Below are 16,182 nucleotides of genomic sequence, written 5' to 3' on the forward strand. Positions count from 1 at the left end.
ATTCCTGACTGATCTATCCGTAAAGGTAGCGAGTGTCCTTACACCTCGAGTAGACAACGGTGCTTTCTGCACAAAACCCAAGTTCATCTATGATCCCCAATCCCTATTCGCTATAACCGAGTCATCCCGATCATTCGAGTGCAAGACCAAGGTCCTGGCATATCTGAACCCCTCCAATGCTTTCAAGTTCCCACCGTATCTGAAGAAAAAAACCACCAAACTTTTGTTGAAGAGGAAAATCTTGTAGTAAAACACAAGATTCGAAGAAGGGTAAACACACTATTTGGAACCCTAGAAGGATTCGAAAGGAAGATTTGGAATGAACCAAGAGAGGTCTGGAGACTAGTTGGAACGGTCGGAACCGTCAGTGACGAAAGCCTGGTTGACATCAGTCATGGCAGGCTCAGACTGCATCAGACCAGTGAAGGGCATCTGAGAGTGTTGAGCCGGGGAAGAGTGCGGCGCGAAATCGCGAGTGAACGGAGTCCAGAGAGGAGTGCCGTGGCCGTAGCCCCAGAAGCCAACGGGAGACTGCTGAACAGGGGTCTGGACGGGGCCACCCTGAGCGTAGTACGGCATGCCATTGTTGTTGTTGTGCATAGGAGTTCCCATCTGAGAAGGAAGGGGGGGAGGAGCCATGGGGTACTGGACCTGAGTCTGCTGCATGGGCATTCCCTGGACCATGGGCTGGCTGATGTGTTGACCCATGGGCTGCGCATTCATGGGAGCCTGCTGAATCGCCTGCTGGTTCATGTTGTGACCCATGGGCTGCGTATTCATGGGAGACTGCTGAGCCATCCGGTTGCTCATCTGCTGGCTCATAGGCTGCATGTGCATAGGAGAGTGCATGGCGGGCTGAACCTGCTGCATCGGGCCAGACTGCATCTGCATCTGCGGAACCATCTGGTTGTTCAAGGGCTGCTGAGTCTGGGTCTGCATGCCCTGGTTGATGTTGATCTGGGGGTGCATCTGAGTCTGAGTCTGGATGCTCTGCATGTTCTGCTGCGTGGTCTGCTGCATATTCTGCTGCGGGGTCTGCTGCGTGGTCTGCTGAGTGCTCTGCTGCATGCAATTGTCATTCTGCAGAGCCTGCATAGACTGCGTGCCAACCATCAGGCCATGTCCGGGGTTAAGAGGATAGCCAGTGGGCATGACAGTAAGCGTGCCCTGGGCAGCCTCGGAGGAGGGAGCAGCCTCGATGGCCAGGCTGGTAAGGCGCTGCTGAAGATGGCTAACACGAGCAGGAGTAGAAGCGACATTGCCATGGTAGCTGTTGCTCTGAAAGGCGCGGTTGCTGCCGCCGCCGTTGAAGCCGCCGTAGCGACGACGTCTATCCATACGCTGTTGAACGCGGATGATGTGGTCCTCGACGAGGGAGTCATTCTATTGAGCATGTCAGCTTGAAGGCTCTTCAAACTTGAACCAGGTAAAACTTACGAAACGCTCAATGGCAGACCGGGCATAGCTGACGTTGGTGAACTCAACAAACGCAATTTGCTTGGGACCGTCTATGCAGCTGTCAGTTTCGTTCACACAAGGATAGGAGGTCCTGATCGAGACTCACCCTCATAAGCGCACTGCTGGGTGTGGACGGCGACCACACCTCCAATTTGATCCATGAGGTTGCGGATCTTGTCCTCGGTGAAGCCGAGAGGGAGATCACCCATGAAGATGGAACGACCGTCACGCTCTGCAGTGTTGTTCTCCATGGGAGGACGATGAGGCATGCGAGCTCGGATCTGCATGGCCTTCTTGAAGTCGTACGACTCAACCCTGTATGTGTGGTTCATGCGGAAAGCCCGAAGGACTTGCTGAGAGGGGTCATGAACAGCGAACTGAACACGAACAGTGACCGGAAGTCCGAGCTTCTCTTGAATCTCCTTGTCCAAAAGGTTGATTCTGTCAAGCGCGCCGAATGGAGTCAAGAGCTCCTGGGCCTCCTCAACCGTCATATTAACTCGATCATGGCGGTAGATGATGTAGGTGCCTATGTTTGAAAGTCAGCTTCAATAACGAGAACGTAAGAAAAATGAACTCACGATTGGCGCGAACAGTCTCGGTGCGGCACGGGCGACCAAGAATCAAGCTTCCTCTACCCTGGATGCGGGCATCCTCGGCATCCTCCTTCGTCTATAATTTGTGTTAGTGAGGCTGTCGAGTGTGAAGACCATGTGAAAAGCTGCTTACGTTGAATTGAACGAAGGCGTAGGGCATGCCGCTTCCATCGCGACGAATCTTGACGAAGACAACTCCGAAGCGGTCGAACTCGCTGATCACAGCGGCCTCGAGAGTAATGTCATCCTTGTACTCAGGGAGACTGACACAATATATTAGTGCTGAGCACCGATGAGCTTCTCTCAAGGTTGGAACTTACTTGGCAACGAAGATGCAAGAACCAGAGGGGAAGCCGAACTGAGAGGTATCGGCGACATTGCGCACGAAGGAAGAGATGCCCTTGCTGGGAGAGCCACCGACATACTCATTGCGCTGAGACATGCCATTGCCACCAGCCTCCGAGGTCTGGAGGTTGTTCTGACCGAGGGTGTAAGACAAGGCCGTGACCACGGGATTCTTGCCTGAGCCAGACGCGGTCTCTTTGAAGACGTCGCTAGCGGTGGTCTCAGGGATTGTGGAACGGCTGCCACCCCTGTGAAACAAAGTCAGACTATGTTCAGAATGTGATGGGAAATCGAAACTTACACAGCGGCTGTGTCGGACGAAGTAGGACGCAGCGCCTTGGCGGCATTCTGGGAAGAACGGCTATGAAATGTCAGTGATGATGAGAAAATGCCATGAAGGAGATGCTACTGACGAAGGACTGCCTCTCAAAGAGGAAGTGTTCAACTGCGCCGAGTTCTCGGCGGTCTCGAGAGATGCGAGCAAGCCGTACGGGTTACCCGAGAGGTACTCGTTGGTAAGGCGGACGCCGCTGCCAGTCTCAACATCCTCCTCCGAGGAGGAGGAGGACTTTCCGGGAGACTTGCGACCATTGCGGTCGCCAGCCTGACCGGCATTCTGCGAGGCCATCGCAGCAGCCCGGAGCGCCTGCTCACGGTCGTGCTGGATGCCCAGCTGCTCAAGGCGCTCCATGAACATGGCTCTGTCAGCCGGGTCAGCCAGGAGATCGCTCATTGAAGCCATCGCGAATGTGTATGCTGAAGTTGTTAATTTCGCAAACGACGGTTTCGAAAATTGAGAGGTTCGAAAATGATGAGATTGGATATGTAGAAGTGATGTAGGCAAAAAGCAGTAGAAGCTTGAGATGAGTATGGGGAAGGGTTGTGGGTATGGATTGTTGTGTGAAGAGGAGTGTGATGTTTTGATTGTTTTGATGGGCGAGTTGTGGAGGGTGAGGAAGGTAACCTAGCAAAGGATGGGTTATTTTTCGAGAGGTCGAGGAATCCAGCGGATAGAGAGATCGTGGGATTGAGATTCAAACCCCAGGGCAAGGCTAGGGCTAGAAATGAGGCTATCGTGGGTCACTCACCTCTCACGATAGTTGCTGAAAGGGCGGGAGCAGCCTCATGGGCAGAGGGCCCTGCCTGCTCCCGCCTTCTGTGAGGTCATGACCTCACTCACGATAGTTGCAAGAGGCGAGAGCAGCCTCGTCTGTTCCCGCCCTTTGCGATGAAAGGCCACAATCTCACAAGAACTTTAGAAGAGGCGAGAGCGGCCCCATGGACGAGAGCTCCCACCTGCTCCTGCCCTTAATGAGATCATGACCCTACATTACAAAGGGTAGGACAGAGAGCAGCCTCATGAGTGACAGGCTTGTCTGCTCTCACCCCTTCGTGAGGAGGAGTTTGTGACTTCACTCACGATAGTTGCAGGGTGGGCAGGAGCAGCCTTGTGGATGACAGCTTGCTCCCGCCCTTTGTGAGGTGAGGTCATGACCTGACAGGTGATTGCAAGGAGGGCGAGAGCACCCTTGTAAACAAGGGGCCCTGCCTGCTCCTGCAGTTTTGTTCGAGCAAGTTATTCGAGCAAATTTTGCGAACAAGTTTTTGAAGCAGAGTGTTATAGTGTTGAAGCAAAATATCGAGAGAGCTGTTCAGCAAGTTAGTTCTCAGAACTCCGATTGAAAGATTTGGCATGGGATGCTCTCACCAGCCCACTCATCGTTTCTTGCGCGGCGATGAGATGGGCTGCCCTCATTGCGATTTTGGGACGGCAGCACTCGTCTGGTGTGGGCGAGAACAAGTTGAGAAGGAGTTGGTGTGCTCCAAGTGGGGAGACTTTGTTCACCCGGGGAAATCTGGGTGGTAGGCAGAATACGAAGTACGAATACGGCAGGGGCAAGTTGAAGACTCCTGCCTCAGATACCTGACCCAACATGAGAGTTGTTCTTGCCTTCCGTCTGATTTACCTACGTTACCTACCTTAGGTACCTTGAGGTGGCCAGAGGTTGCGGTCAAATTTCCTCAGTGAGAGATGAGGCATTTATCGCTCTAAGACGAAGATGAGCTTTGCTCACTCCTTTTGTTACTATAACCATAGAAAGGTTCAGCAAGACATTGATATAGCAAGCCTTGTGTATATCTGCAAATACATGAAAGTTCAAGCTGAACGTCAATCTTCTTTGTCAAGATACTGGTCATAACAATGCCTTGCCGAGCATTGATTCCTGCTCATCCTCCTAAACTTTCCCTCACCACCTCCTCCCCACAGGCAACTTGAACAGTCTCTTTTTTATTATGTTTCTTCAGTCATTTCGTTCATCGTATCTTCCCCCTCCACAAAATTACGTTGACTTTCTGTTTTCTTCTAGCCTCATGGTTTGTGGGATATGCCCTTTGGAAGATGTCACGGCGATCATACTGAAGAACTAATTTGATGTAGAATAAGCGTGACTATTAAATGTGTATATAATGTGTCCTCAATTATCCAAGTCCAGTCAGTAGAGCTCATACCTGATTACTGGGGGACTCGTCGCTGGAATCCTTATCATCGTCCGGTTCAGGTTGGGTAGCTTAGGTTTCCCAGGTTGCAAACATCGCACTGCTTCCAAGAGGAAAAGGTCGAGAATGATGAATATCAGCGATTAAGACCGCATCTCATTGTGGGCTGAGAGAATAAGGCAATTGAGGTCAAGCCTGTACTCCTTGAAGAAGGCACTCGGTTACATCTGCCGCTGAACAGCACGCGAAAGATTCTGGAAGCGGGAAGGCCTTTGACGTCTCCCGTTCTTACCTCAGGGCACTCTTGACCTTATCTTGTCTCTCAACAGCCCGATTTAACCCAGGTAATGTATGTGCAGTAGCAGGACTGGACATGACATCCAATGGCTGAACCTTCCACTCCAGAGTCTATGTGAGTTGACACAGGGGCTTGTCAGGTACCTACTTGGATGCCCGGGCAGCTCTAAAGCGCCACTTCCCAGATACTCAAAAGCTTCATCGGGCAAGGACGGGTACCATCCAATTCTTCTTCGCGATCTTCACTGAACACAACACCTGCCTGATAAATCTGAGGTCTCTGTAGACCTTAGGCAGGTTGGAAGGTAGAAACTTCCTCCACTAAAGCAGGTAGTGGATAGAAGGAAGACGACGATTGGCGAGGGCAAAAGGGCATATTTGCCTCTCCCACGTCTCCTTGCTATTCCCGAGCTACATCACACCAACACATCATAACCCGCAGGCATAATCACAGCTATTCTTTTCTTGGCACTTTGCTTGAATTATTCGATACCAGACACTCAGGTCCAAACAAAATCTACAGATATGGCCGACGACGGTGTAATCAGGGTGATCCGAAACCCGCAAACACAGCAGGCTTCTCGAGAAGAAGCCGACAGGAATGACGACTGTTGGGACTTCGAAAACATGGGAAGTCATCTCCGAGTAACACACATCGATGGGACCGTCCGGAATGTGGACAGGGACGCTCTCGGCACTACCATCTCGTCAGAAAGTGGCAGGATCTGGCTCATGATGTTGGTGAGTAATCCAACCCACCTTCATGCCGTTCACCAAATCTGACTGATGCACTCCAGGCCCAGTCATTGGCCATCACAGCTACGTTTCTGGGCTGGGTAGCACCCGGAAACACCAGGTACGTGCTATGATCACGAACATAATACGGCGTCCATTGGCTCATACTAATTACCAACAATAGTGTGCTGTTCCATACAGACCTACCTCAGACAGACAAAGTGCATTGGACGCCAATCATGTAGTTCATGGGAAGCTCCATCGGATTTCTCCTCCTCGGTCGACTTTCAGACCTGTACGGACGGAGGCACATCATCGTCGGAACCTCCCTTCTGGGAGTCGTCGGCTGCCTCCTCGGCTCCTTTGCGGTCAACGCCGAGATGCTCATCGCCGCCAATATCTGTAACGGAATGGCTGCTGCCGCCCAGCTACCTCTTGGAGTTGCTGTGGCCGAACTCGTGCCGAACAAGGACAGAGCAAGAACAGTTGCTGGTACTTTGGTGCTGCCATTCCTTGTTGCTGGTTTGGGCTCTGCCATAATCCCATCCATGTTAGACGGTGGCAGTCCGGTGCAATGGCGTTGGGGCTATTACACGGGAGCATTTCTCGCTTTCGTTTCCTCTCTCTTGTATTTGGGGCTTTATCGCCCACCTTCGTTCAAGCAGCTCAACATGGCTGGGAAGACCAAGCTTGAGATGATCAAGCACTTGGACTTTGTCGGCATCTTCCTTTACGTCTCTGGCTGTGTTTTGTTGCCACTCGGGTTCTGTTTGGGAATCTCCTCGTACCCTTCTGTTGGCAAGGAGGTAATTGGAACCCTAGTAGGTGGTTTCTCAGCGCTCGTCTTGTTCGTAATATACGGTGAGGGTGGATCGCATTCGAAAATTCTGATATATCTTCTAACATATCGCAGAAGCATTTTCCACCACCAAACAGCCTCTCATGCCTCCAAAGATGTTCAAGGATGTCCAGTTCGCAAGTCTCGTTGCTTGTGCAACTTTCTCCTCGATGGTTTTCTACGCCCTCACCGTCCTCTGGCCATTTGTTATCGGAAAGGTTTTCAACAAGGACTCGCACACGATTGCTTGGTCTGCCTCACTGCTACCCTTTGGTGCCACACTCGGAATAGCCTTGACAGCTGTTCCGTCACTACGTGGTAAACACTTCAGAAAACAGTGTATGGTAGCGTCAGGTGTGGCTCTGGCTCTCATGGCTCCATTATGCACTATATGGTTTGACAGCCGCCAAGGACTAATTGTTCTGGTGGGCATATGTGCTTCTTTTGGTAAGTCTTGCGGCGATCCCCCGGCGTTGCCTGAGAGTTTTTGACTGATACATACGTCTTAGCCCTTGGTCACATTGTTGCCGTTGTCATCACTGGTGTCACCCTTGTCTGGGAACCGCAAGATATCGGCCTCGCATCAGGAGTCCTCGGCTCAATGTGTAGCTTGGGCTGTGCCTTCGCAAGGGCATTAGTCACCTTGTTATTGAGGAAAAAGCTGGAGGAGGAGCTGACCAAGTCCGTCACGCCAGTTGCCTTGAGCGCTATCCTGCCGGCCCCTGTTCTGAAACAACTGGCCACCACCATCCAAGAGCAAGCAACAATGAACGGGAAAACCAACTTGACGGCGTTCACATCAGTGAGCATACTCTCCAGGGTTGCAATTACCAACGCAATTCAAGCCGGATACAGCTATTCACTTCGATCGATCTTCCTCGCAATCATCCCTTTCTCCGCTGTCCTCCTGATCGCCGCTTGCTTCGTTCCAAATCTGGACCAATTCAATACTCTGAAAGTTGCAAGAAGAATGCGAGGTCCTAACGGAAACGTGCCACAGAATAATGAAGAAGCGGCCGAAGAACCAGGCCTTGAGTTGTCGATGCTTGGTCGGCCTGTGTCAGCCGCAGATGTAATTTGATCTGTCTCAAGTGTTTTTTTGTTGACGGCAGCTTAGTAGGATGCTGGGTCATTGGGGGCTGGATCGCATCGGAATGTTTTCGAGCAGCATTGTTTCAGTGTTAGAGTAAGAAAGACCATAAACGCATAAATTGTTTCCGCAAAGGGCGTTTTCTAGATCCATGCATGAGTTGTTTCGCGAATTCCAGGCTGCACAAATGGTCCAGGTACGGGAGAGCGTAGTAATTCGATGAAATCCGGGGATTGCCTCATATCGAACGACCGGGGTGGTGACAGAGGATGATAACAGCTGTTGCGAGACCAATAAGACCAAGTTCTTATTCACCGGTTGCTAAACTCAATGTTCGTCAGATCCCGGCCGGTCTTTGGACTGACGATCGTTGGGCTGTTGGCTGAGGTGGAGGGGTGTGGAGACTGGACTTTGTTCATGGAAGTGGGAAATGTCTTGTCCACCGACAGCCAGAGCTCCGATGGCGGGGCATGGCGGGGTGCAACCGACGTCGGTCGCTCACCCCAAAAATTATTGGGCCGGGGCGCCGCCGGCGACATGCCACTCTCCCCTTGACTCACATTGCCAACCCGCCCAATTTCTCTATTTATCTCCAAGCTGTGGCCCTCGCTGATTCAGTCCAATTCCTCCTTTTCGACAATTGATACCCTCGATACCCCCTCGCCATAATTCACAATGGGCGAATTCCCCGTCAAGAAGTGCGGTACGTTTTAGCCCCTCCACCCCGCCATCGCCGCCCTTCCGCCATCGGGAAACCTCGACATTGGCAGATTGCAAACTTTGGCGCCTTTCAAGATGTGTCGAACAACCCAAACTAATTCAGAGTCCACCTCAAGGCGTTCTCGGCTGCACCGGCTCCGTCGGCCAGCGCTTCATCCTGCTTCTGTCGCAGCACCCGTACCTCAAGCTCGTCGCTGTCGGCGCCTCGTCCCGCTCCGCCGGCAAGAAATACCGCGATGCCGTGAGGTGGAAGCAGGCCTCGCCCATGGGCGCCGTCGCCGACCTCGTCGTCCGCGAGTGCAAGGCCTCTGAGTTCAGCGACTGCGACGTCGTCTTCAGCGGTCTTGACTCTGACGTTGCCGGTCAGATTGGTGAGCATCCCCAAGTGCCTGCGATTCCAGCGTCCGCAAAGGACTGCACCGCCTAGGTTTAGGAACAATCACTAACCATTACGGTCCAACAGAGATGGAATTCCTCAAGGCCAACCTCGCTGTCTTCTCCAACGCAAAGAACTACCGCCGCGATCCCCTCGTGCCCCTCGTCGTCCCCACCGTCAACCTGCCCCATCTCGACCTGATTCCCCACCAGCGCAAGCAGCACAACCTCGAAAAGGGCTTCCTCGTCTGCAACTCCAACTGCGCCGTCATCGGCCTCGTCATCCCCTTCGCGGCCCTGCAGGCCGTCTTCGGCCCCGTCGACCAGGTCTCCGTCGTCACCATGCAGGCCGTATCCGGCGCCGGCTACCCGGGCGTCTCGTCCATGGACATGATTGACAACGTCGTCCCCTTCATCTCGGGCGAGGAGGATAAGCTCGAGACGGAGGCGCAAAAGATCCTCGGCACCATCACCTCGGACCTCACCGCCTTTGAGGACCAGAGCCAGCTCAAGGTCAGCGCGGCGTGCAACCGCGTGCCCGTGCTCGACGGCCACACGGCCTGCGTCTCGCTCAAGTTTGCGCGCCGCCCCGCGCCCTCGGCCGAGGAGGTCAAGAAGGCGCTGCGCGAGTACGTGTCCGAGGCGCAGAAGCTTGGGTGCCCTTCGGCGCCGGAGAGCCCTATCCTCGTACACGACGAGCCTGACCGGCCGCAGCCGAGACTCGATCGCGACCTCGGTAGGGGGTACACTGTCAGCGTTGGCCGCGTTCGGGAGGACGAGAGCGGAATCTTTGATATCAAGTTTGTTGCGCTTAGCCACAACACCGTCATTGGCGCTGCTGGCTCGTCCATCCTCAACGCTGAGGCTGCTGTGCTCAAGGGCTTCGTGTAAGGAAATCCCGTCAAGACGGAGAGGGAGAGGAAGGGGAAATGTCGGATTCGTATGGTTTTCATGAATGATCTCAAAAAAAAGTATAGGTGTATAGGTGCATGGTTGGTCGCATTTACGGCATGGAAATATCACAGACAAAAAGACAAAGTAGAGAATATGGACGTACGTTCGATGAACATATCGCGTACGGTTTTGAGTATGATTTCTTCTGCGGCGATAACTATCAAGGCAGCGGCTGTTCGTGTTATGATCTGGCTATGCCAGTAACATGCTTTGAGTCAAGGGTCTCACTCGACCAGTTGTACTCTGGCCTTCTTGTGCAGGAAGCTCCACAGCCCAGCGTGAGGCCGGTGAGGGTGGCTGCCTCAATCGTCTGTTGACAAGTCATTACCAGCTTACCCTGAGCCAAAGACTGAGGCATGATAACACCTTTAACGCAGTCGTTGACCGGAAAAGCTGTCTTCTGATACGGACGCAGCCGTCCAGGGAAGCATGCTGGTAACTCAACGTTTGAAGATTATCTATTCAAATTACGAATCGCCAGCGTCAGGGAATCTTGCAGCCAAAAGACTGAAGAGCACTGCAAGCTTCTCTTCAGCAGCACACTCTGCTGGACTGTGACGGCTTTCAAGTTTGACAAAGCCGCCTTGATGCTCTTCGTCGCCCTCGGAATGGGCGACGAAGATTCTCTGATGACCATCGGAGATGCAGTGGCCTGTTTCGTTGAAGATCAGGATGAGTCGACCGTAGATATGTGCCTCGAGCCCAAGGACCACTTTGTTGCCCAACATTGGTCCAAAGTTCCGATACAAAACGATCTCAAACAGCAACGGAAGTCTGTCGCGGTCACGCCTTCGGGGTGGTTATGCTTCCTGTCGTACGCTTCTGTTTTCTTCCTTCTATCACAATAATTTAGCGACAACACTACCAGGTACTTTGGACTAATTATCGCCTATGCAAGTTTGCTTCTTGGAGGTCTGAATCACCTATCGGGCGGTGGCGATATTAAGGTGGAGGCATCGGCGGCTCTTCCTCCCCCCGATTCTGCCGATTCTCCCGGTCCTTCTGCTCCTGGTACTCGTCCAGCCTGTTCATACACCTCTCCCTGTCATACCGTTCTGTGAAAACGCCCTCCTCGCGGTATATCTGCGCCTGCGGCGTGTCCCGGGTTGTATGATGTACGTGTTTTCTATTCATGGCAGTCTGTGTTTGTAATGAGCATCAAAAGTGATAGTAGCGTTTTCATCATGAAGATTGCGCATACCATCTCGAACTTTTTGAACTTTTCCTTGGCCATGGCGAAAAACTCATGAAACGTGTAGGTTTGAAATCTGCGCCAGGCTTCTTCATCCGGTGCTTGCTGTATATCGCGAAGTTAGGAGCGTATTTGGTCAATGGGAAGGTTGAATAAGTCAGCATCCCCGGAAGGCTTACAGAATCTGATAACCTGGTCGGCTTCGGACCAGTCTGGGGATCCGCAAGGATAATCGTGCCGCGCTCCGTGTCGATGAGGATGTAATGACCGTCGCGGCCGGACGGGATGGTCGCGTAAACAAACACATGGGGCGGAAGGGGTGCGGTCGATATGTTGCCCTCATCGGGCTCGAAGAGCCACTCGTCGGCGTACTTGGTGGGCAGGCTCAGGACGACGTCACCGGTGAAATCGACAGCGGTGGCGCCCTCGTAGACCATCCACGGCTCCCAGTGGTCCTCCTTGGTACGGCTGACGTAGGGAATATGCTTCATCAGGTCCGCCACGGTGTCGTTCTTGCCGAGGCAGAAAGACTTGACGAAGCCGGGCGTGATGTGCTCCCAGCCGCCCTCGGGAGGCTGTTGGACGACCTCTGGCGGTAGGAAGAGCTGTGTGAGGAATTCATAGTAAGGTGTGAGCTCCGAGACGAGCTCCTTCCTCGAGTATGAAGGTTCTGCCATTCGGAGGGAGTGAGGAGACTATCTTTGTGCCGAGAGATGAACCAACAACGGAGCTCTTCACTGGGGAGGGGATGGGGTCCATACTCATGCTAGGCACCAACGTGGGTGCATGCGGGGCCGAGTTCACCTGAGAAACTTGTTGCCAAGCCTTGTTAGACGAGACATATGAAAAGAAGTTCCTTCGCCTGCTCCTTCATTGAGAGAGCTTATCTCGTTGCCCGTCGTTGGACGGCTGGTTCGATCAGTTCCCGGGTCTCAAAACAGCGGCACCGGCAATGGCCAGATCTGTTCCACAGGTGAGGATGAACCAGAAGCTGGTGGACCCCAATGCTCGACCATCACAAGTCTTTCAAGGTCTTAGAGAGGCGCTACGAGGCCGACTACACCCGGCTTGTGATGTCGCGGGTATTTCGACTGGGACTGCCGCCTTACGGAGAATCTCTGGGATCGAGTGAAGATGATGGAGTGCGGGGGTCCCTCCTATAGCAGAGAGGCCACGGCCTTTGGCGGAAGCGGCATGGCTCTTACACTTGCTTCTGGTTTTATGGCTATCCAGTTGTCCTTCGTAGATACTTAACACAATGTCCTTCGTGTAGACGACCAGTGGTATGTAATACCAAGGAACTCTGAATCAGAAAGAAGCGTGAACTGGTTTACGGAGGAAGAACCATATTCGAAAATGACATAATCCTCTGCCCCTATTTCAGAGAAAAATATTTCTAGTTCGTGTCTAGCGAGGTTTCTTTCCTTTACCCGGATTCATAACCTGCTGATGCCCCTCGGTGCGTGATCGAAGACTCAGAGAGGGGTGCGGGATGGCCAGAGTTGCGTTTCCGATACTGCCAGTTCGTCCATTCTATTGAATTTACATGCCTCCTAGCTGGTAGCTCTGAAACCTATTCAAGGTAGGTAATTTCGCAACCGCGGTCATGGCAGGAAAGAGGTTGTGGGAAGCCTCTCGCAGTCTTTCCCACCTCAACCAGAACGCCGTATTTACAGCAACGGAATCCTTCGACTGTTTGGTGACAATGAATACCCCTGATGGAGAGTAGATCGTCGCGTTCGGTTCTGGGGTATCTTCTCTGGGTGCCGTTCCTGTATAGTTTCTGGCAGTCGAATGAGGTAATGTGGCATTGACTTGACTATGAATACTCAACAGTTCCAAGACACGACATGGCAAAGTGTAGCAAACACTAAGCCTATGTGCAATCTATCAGAAAGACATGACTTATGAAGGAGACAGTGAATCAACAGAGCATTATGATAGGCACAATCCATACTTCAACAAACATGCATCTTACCCGACCCCGATTCACGATATCAAAGGGTAACCATCCAGCAACGAACCAAAACACAATGACATCAAAAAGCAAGTAGATCATTGGAATTAGCTCTACCATTGGTATCCTTAGCCCTCGAGGTAGCTGTCTTCTCGCGTTACCTTGGCCACTTTGGCACTATCAATAACAACTGCAACACTGGTAATCATCAGCGACGAATCGAACACGGAGCTAAAATTCCCGATTGAAAGAAGCCTTCAGACCTCCGAGATTCGGAAAGTCTACTCTCCATTGACCGATATGAACCAGCAAACAACAAAAAGCGATCAAACAAGGTCATGGCAAATGCCATGGGATGGATGCTGAAGTTGGGTAGGTGCCTCGGCTCGGTAAGATAAGACGAAAAATAATAACAATGCCCAAGCTCCCTCTGCTTCCTCAAACTCACACACGCAGCACAACGGTACCGGCCGAGTCAAGGTTTTCCTCGGAGCCTCATCCACCACCGAGATGAACCCCTGCGACAAAGCAACGAAACCTTGCGCACACGTTTCCTCGCGTATTGTGTTTTCCATCCGGTACGAAAGTAAGGTTTGCAATATTAAGCCTAGAGTAGAGGAGAAGGGGAGAATCAGTCGGTTTAGTCTAGTGAATTCTTTCCGTGCGTGTTGAATAGGTCCCTTGGACCCTTTGGATTATGGCAACTAGTCAAAACCTAATACTGACTGCCCAAGTCTTGGAAGAGACGAGTGAAGGGGCAAAATGAAGAGCCAAGGACAAGAAACACAACGGGAAACTGCGAATGGATTTCGACATCATTAACACGGTTGCCAGATTGCCAGATACCACATGTAAGCTTCGCAAACGTGCCAAGTCATCCATTCAGAAAGCCTCGCAAGAAGCCCTCTCTCGTGGCGCAGCTCACAGGCGTCCTTCGTAAGCACCCTGAACCTTTCTTTCCCCTTCCCAAACAAGTAATACCCTGAAGAAATAGAGAAAGACAGACATGGAGAATGCGAGAGGGGTGTGGAGAAAATGGGCCGGGTGGGAACCGGACAGTTGAGACGAACTCTGTTGAGGTCTCGTATGCATAGGTTCCCTTACCTTCCCTACTTGGCTGGATGTGGCTTGGTTTTCCTAAGCCGAGAAAACGAATGTTATCGTGACTTTACTTCGCTGTATGGCAGAACAGCAGATAAACGAGGCGGCAACAACGGCTCGGAGTTTTTGCTGGAATCATCAAATTCATTTGCTTAGCTCCGTAGCTAGCTGTTGCGTGATATCATAATGACAAGGAAAACCGAGACAGAAAATCATAAGCCGCGGCAGGATTCAACGCGGCTGTCGATATTCAGATTCGTTCGTCTGTGAGAGGCCACGAATAATCCTACTTCAAGCGCCAAGCCGGGGCCGCACAGATTGACTGTATCTAGGACGAGTTGCGAAGTGAACAGTGTTTGGAGCCGGTCACAACTTTCCTCACAAAGTCGCCAGCCGCTAAAACACCAAACAATGACACACCAGGATAGCACTGTTAATCATATGTTTGCATACTATACCAATTCTCGGCGAGCTACAGAAGCTCCGCGGGGGGGGGGGGGCACACCAATATTGTCGTCTCTTGATAGTGAGTTGCTGGTTCTGCTATGTAAGTGGTACGAACTCCAGAGCTCGCCCCTAGTTGGGGAGAAATATGTCCTTGGCCACGCGAGAGATTTCGCCTATATGAAGGGATATAGGGATACACTCAAGAAGGAAACCTGCAAGTGAAACAACCATGCGATGCAGGAGCAAGGCCGCGGGAAGGGCGCTGGTTGGCAGCGCAATCCGGATAGGTGCCGAACGAGACACGAGAAGTCGCGGGAGCTATATATGGTCGCCTGATTACCCCCCTTCTCTCGGCGTAAAGTCTGTTTACGTTTCAAGAAAGAAGATCGGAAATGCGGATGGACGTCGGCGGCCGGTGCTTGACATGGGACGACGTTATGCGTGTGCTGTTTGTCGTCGCGGCCGGAGCACGGACTCATCCCGGCAGCCAATTTCGGGGGTGGGAGGGGTCTCATGTGCGGGGAGTCGGCGAGCTTCTTCTGCAGTTCTCGGCCCAAGCCGGTGCGTGCATGTGTACAGCCTGCGGCGCGATGACGATTCTCCCTTCTCCGGCTTTGTCATTTGCCATGCAGTGCCCGCTTGACGCTGAGGCTATGTTGCATCGTCGACTGCAGCTCAATCAAAGGCGAAACATGTTCTCTGTGGGTTTCCGACGGTGCGAATCTATGCAGGAGAGAGACACAGCCAGAAAGAGTGAGACATGCAAAAACCCGAGGCAGCTTCCGAAAGTAAAAAGAAAACTGAATCTCAAAAAAAATTAGATGCCAAGTTAAGAGGACAAGGGAGAGGCGAGTGCTTGTTGGATCAGGTTCAGGGGTTCAGCTTTCAGCGTCGTAGTCTCTTGATGTGAGGCTCATCAGACGAGAGCGTATTGCTTGCGACGTAGCAAGACAGATCCGACGCGTCAACATCGAGAAGCTCATGGGTAAAGAACAAGCAATGCTACCAGAAGAACTTGAAATAAGCTGGGACGGGGACTGCCAGCCCAACTAGGCGTCCGTGTGAAACACACATTCGGGATCCGGGGGAGATGGGACGAAGAGAGAATTGACCCTGAACGGACGGACAGACAGGGGTGGAAAGCACTGATGCCATTGTGTCAAGAACGAGGCGTTGGCCGTTTGGTTCGCGGGGGTTGGGTCGCGAGGTAAATTTGGAAGCAGACGGGCTGAAGAAGCAAACGACGGCGTGAAGAGGCGCCGCTGGGCGTTCTAAGACCCGGAAGAGCCCACGGACACGGAGGCGAGGGAGGGCCAGGCAGGCTCCGGGCGCCAACCGCCAACCGCCATCAGCCAAGGTGGGCTGAATCGGGAGGAGGCGAGTGACAGCGATTGCCGAGATAGCGGGCGGCGCGACAGTCTTGGCCAAGCCCAGACCGGGATGTTGTTTGTCCTAGGTCACGAAGGGCAGAAGACGATAGTCCACGAGGCTGGACAGAGTGTAACGGATGGCGGAGATGAAATCGATAGACAAGGCGAGCGATGACCAAACGCGTTAGGTTGGTTAAGCCAGGCGGAG

General features: G+C 52.5%; 4 protein-coding genes across 4 annotated transcripts; 2 read left to right on the forward strand and 2 right to left on the reverse strand.

The window, feature by feature from the left end:
• Positions 1 to 342: 342 nt before the first annotated feature.
• On the reverse strand, positions 343 to 3,141 carry BDZ83DRAFT_647309 (uncharacterized protein; the record flags this gene model as incomplete). The annotated part of the gene is made up of 8 exons (XM_060510062.1): positions 343 to 1,383; positions 1,438 to 1,508; positions 1,565 to 1,987; positions 2,040 to 2,130; positions 2,188 to 2,317; positions 2,375 to 2,647; positions 2,701 to 2,760; positions 2,813 to 3,141. The coding sequence occupies 8 exons, from the start codon at positions 3,139 to 3,141 to the stop codon at positions 343 to 345; spliced, it is 2,418 nt and encodes an 805-aa protein (XP_060370195.1).
• Positions 3,142 to 4,459: 1,318 nt separating this feature from the next.
• Positions 4,460 to 7,849, forward strand: BDZ83DRAFT_715935 (major facilitator superfamily domain-containing protein; the record flags this gene model as incomplete). Its single annotated transcript, XM_060511797.1, is given in 10 exon segments — positions 4,460 to 4,533; positions 5,831 to 5,910; positions 6,015 to 6,051; positions 6,115 to 6,151; positions 6,176 to 6,781; positions 6,867 to 7,086; positions 7,117 to 7,162; positions 7,172 to 7,215; positions 7,278 to 7,570; positions 7,769 to 7,849. Coding segments are annotated over 10 exon segments (1,518 nt in total).
• A 569-nt stretch (positions 7,850 to 8,418) lies between these two features.
• On the forward strand, positions 8,419 to 10,018 carry BDZ83DRAFT_603233 (aspartate-semialdehyde dehydrogenase). Its single transcript, XM_060507216.1, has 3 exons — positions 8,419 to 8,561; positions 8,695 to 8,949; positions 9,042 to 10,018. The coding sequence occupies exons 1-3, from the start codon at positions 8,534 to 8,536 to the stop codon at positions 9,842 to 9,844; spliced, it is 1,086 nt and encodes a 361-aa protein (XP_060370197.1). The 5' UTR covers positions 8,419 to 8,533; the 3' UTR covers positions 9,845 to 10,018.
• A 362-nt stretch (positions 10,019 to 10,380) lies between these two features.
• BDZ83DRAFT_783873 (uncharacterized protein) lies at positions 10,381 to 11,864 on the reverse strand (the record flags this gene model as incomplete). Its single annotated transcript, XM_060515599.1, has 4 exons — positions 10,381 to 11,047; positions 11,109 to 11,204; positions 11,405 to 11,769; positions 11,861 to 11,864. The coding sequence occupies 4 exons, from the start codon at positions 11,862 to 11,864 to the stop codon at positions 10,850 to 10,852; spliced, it is 663 nt and encodes a 220-aa protein (XP_060370198.1). The 3' UTR covers positions 10,381 to 10,849.
• Between the last annotated feature and the right edge of the window lie 4,318 nt (positions 11,865 to 16,182).

This window comes from Colletotrichum acutatum, assembly GCF_030867785.1.
Source record: "Colletotrichum acutatum strain CBS 112980 chromosome Unknown BDZ83scaffold_8, whole genome shotgun sequence".
NCBI lineage: Eukaryota > Fungi > Ascomycota > Sordariomycetes > Glomerellales > Glomerellaceae > Colletotrichum > Colletotrichum acutatum.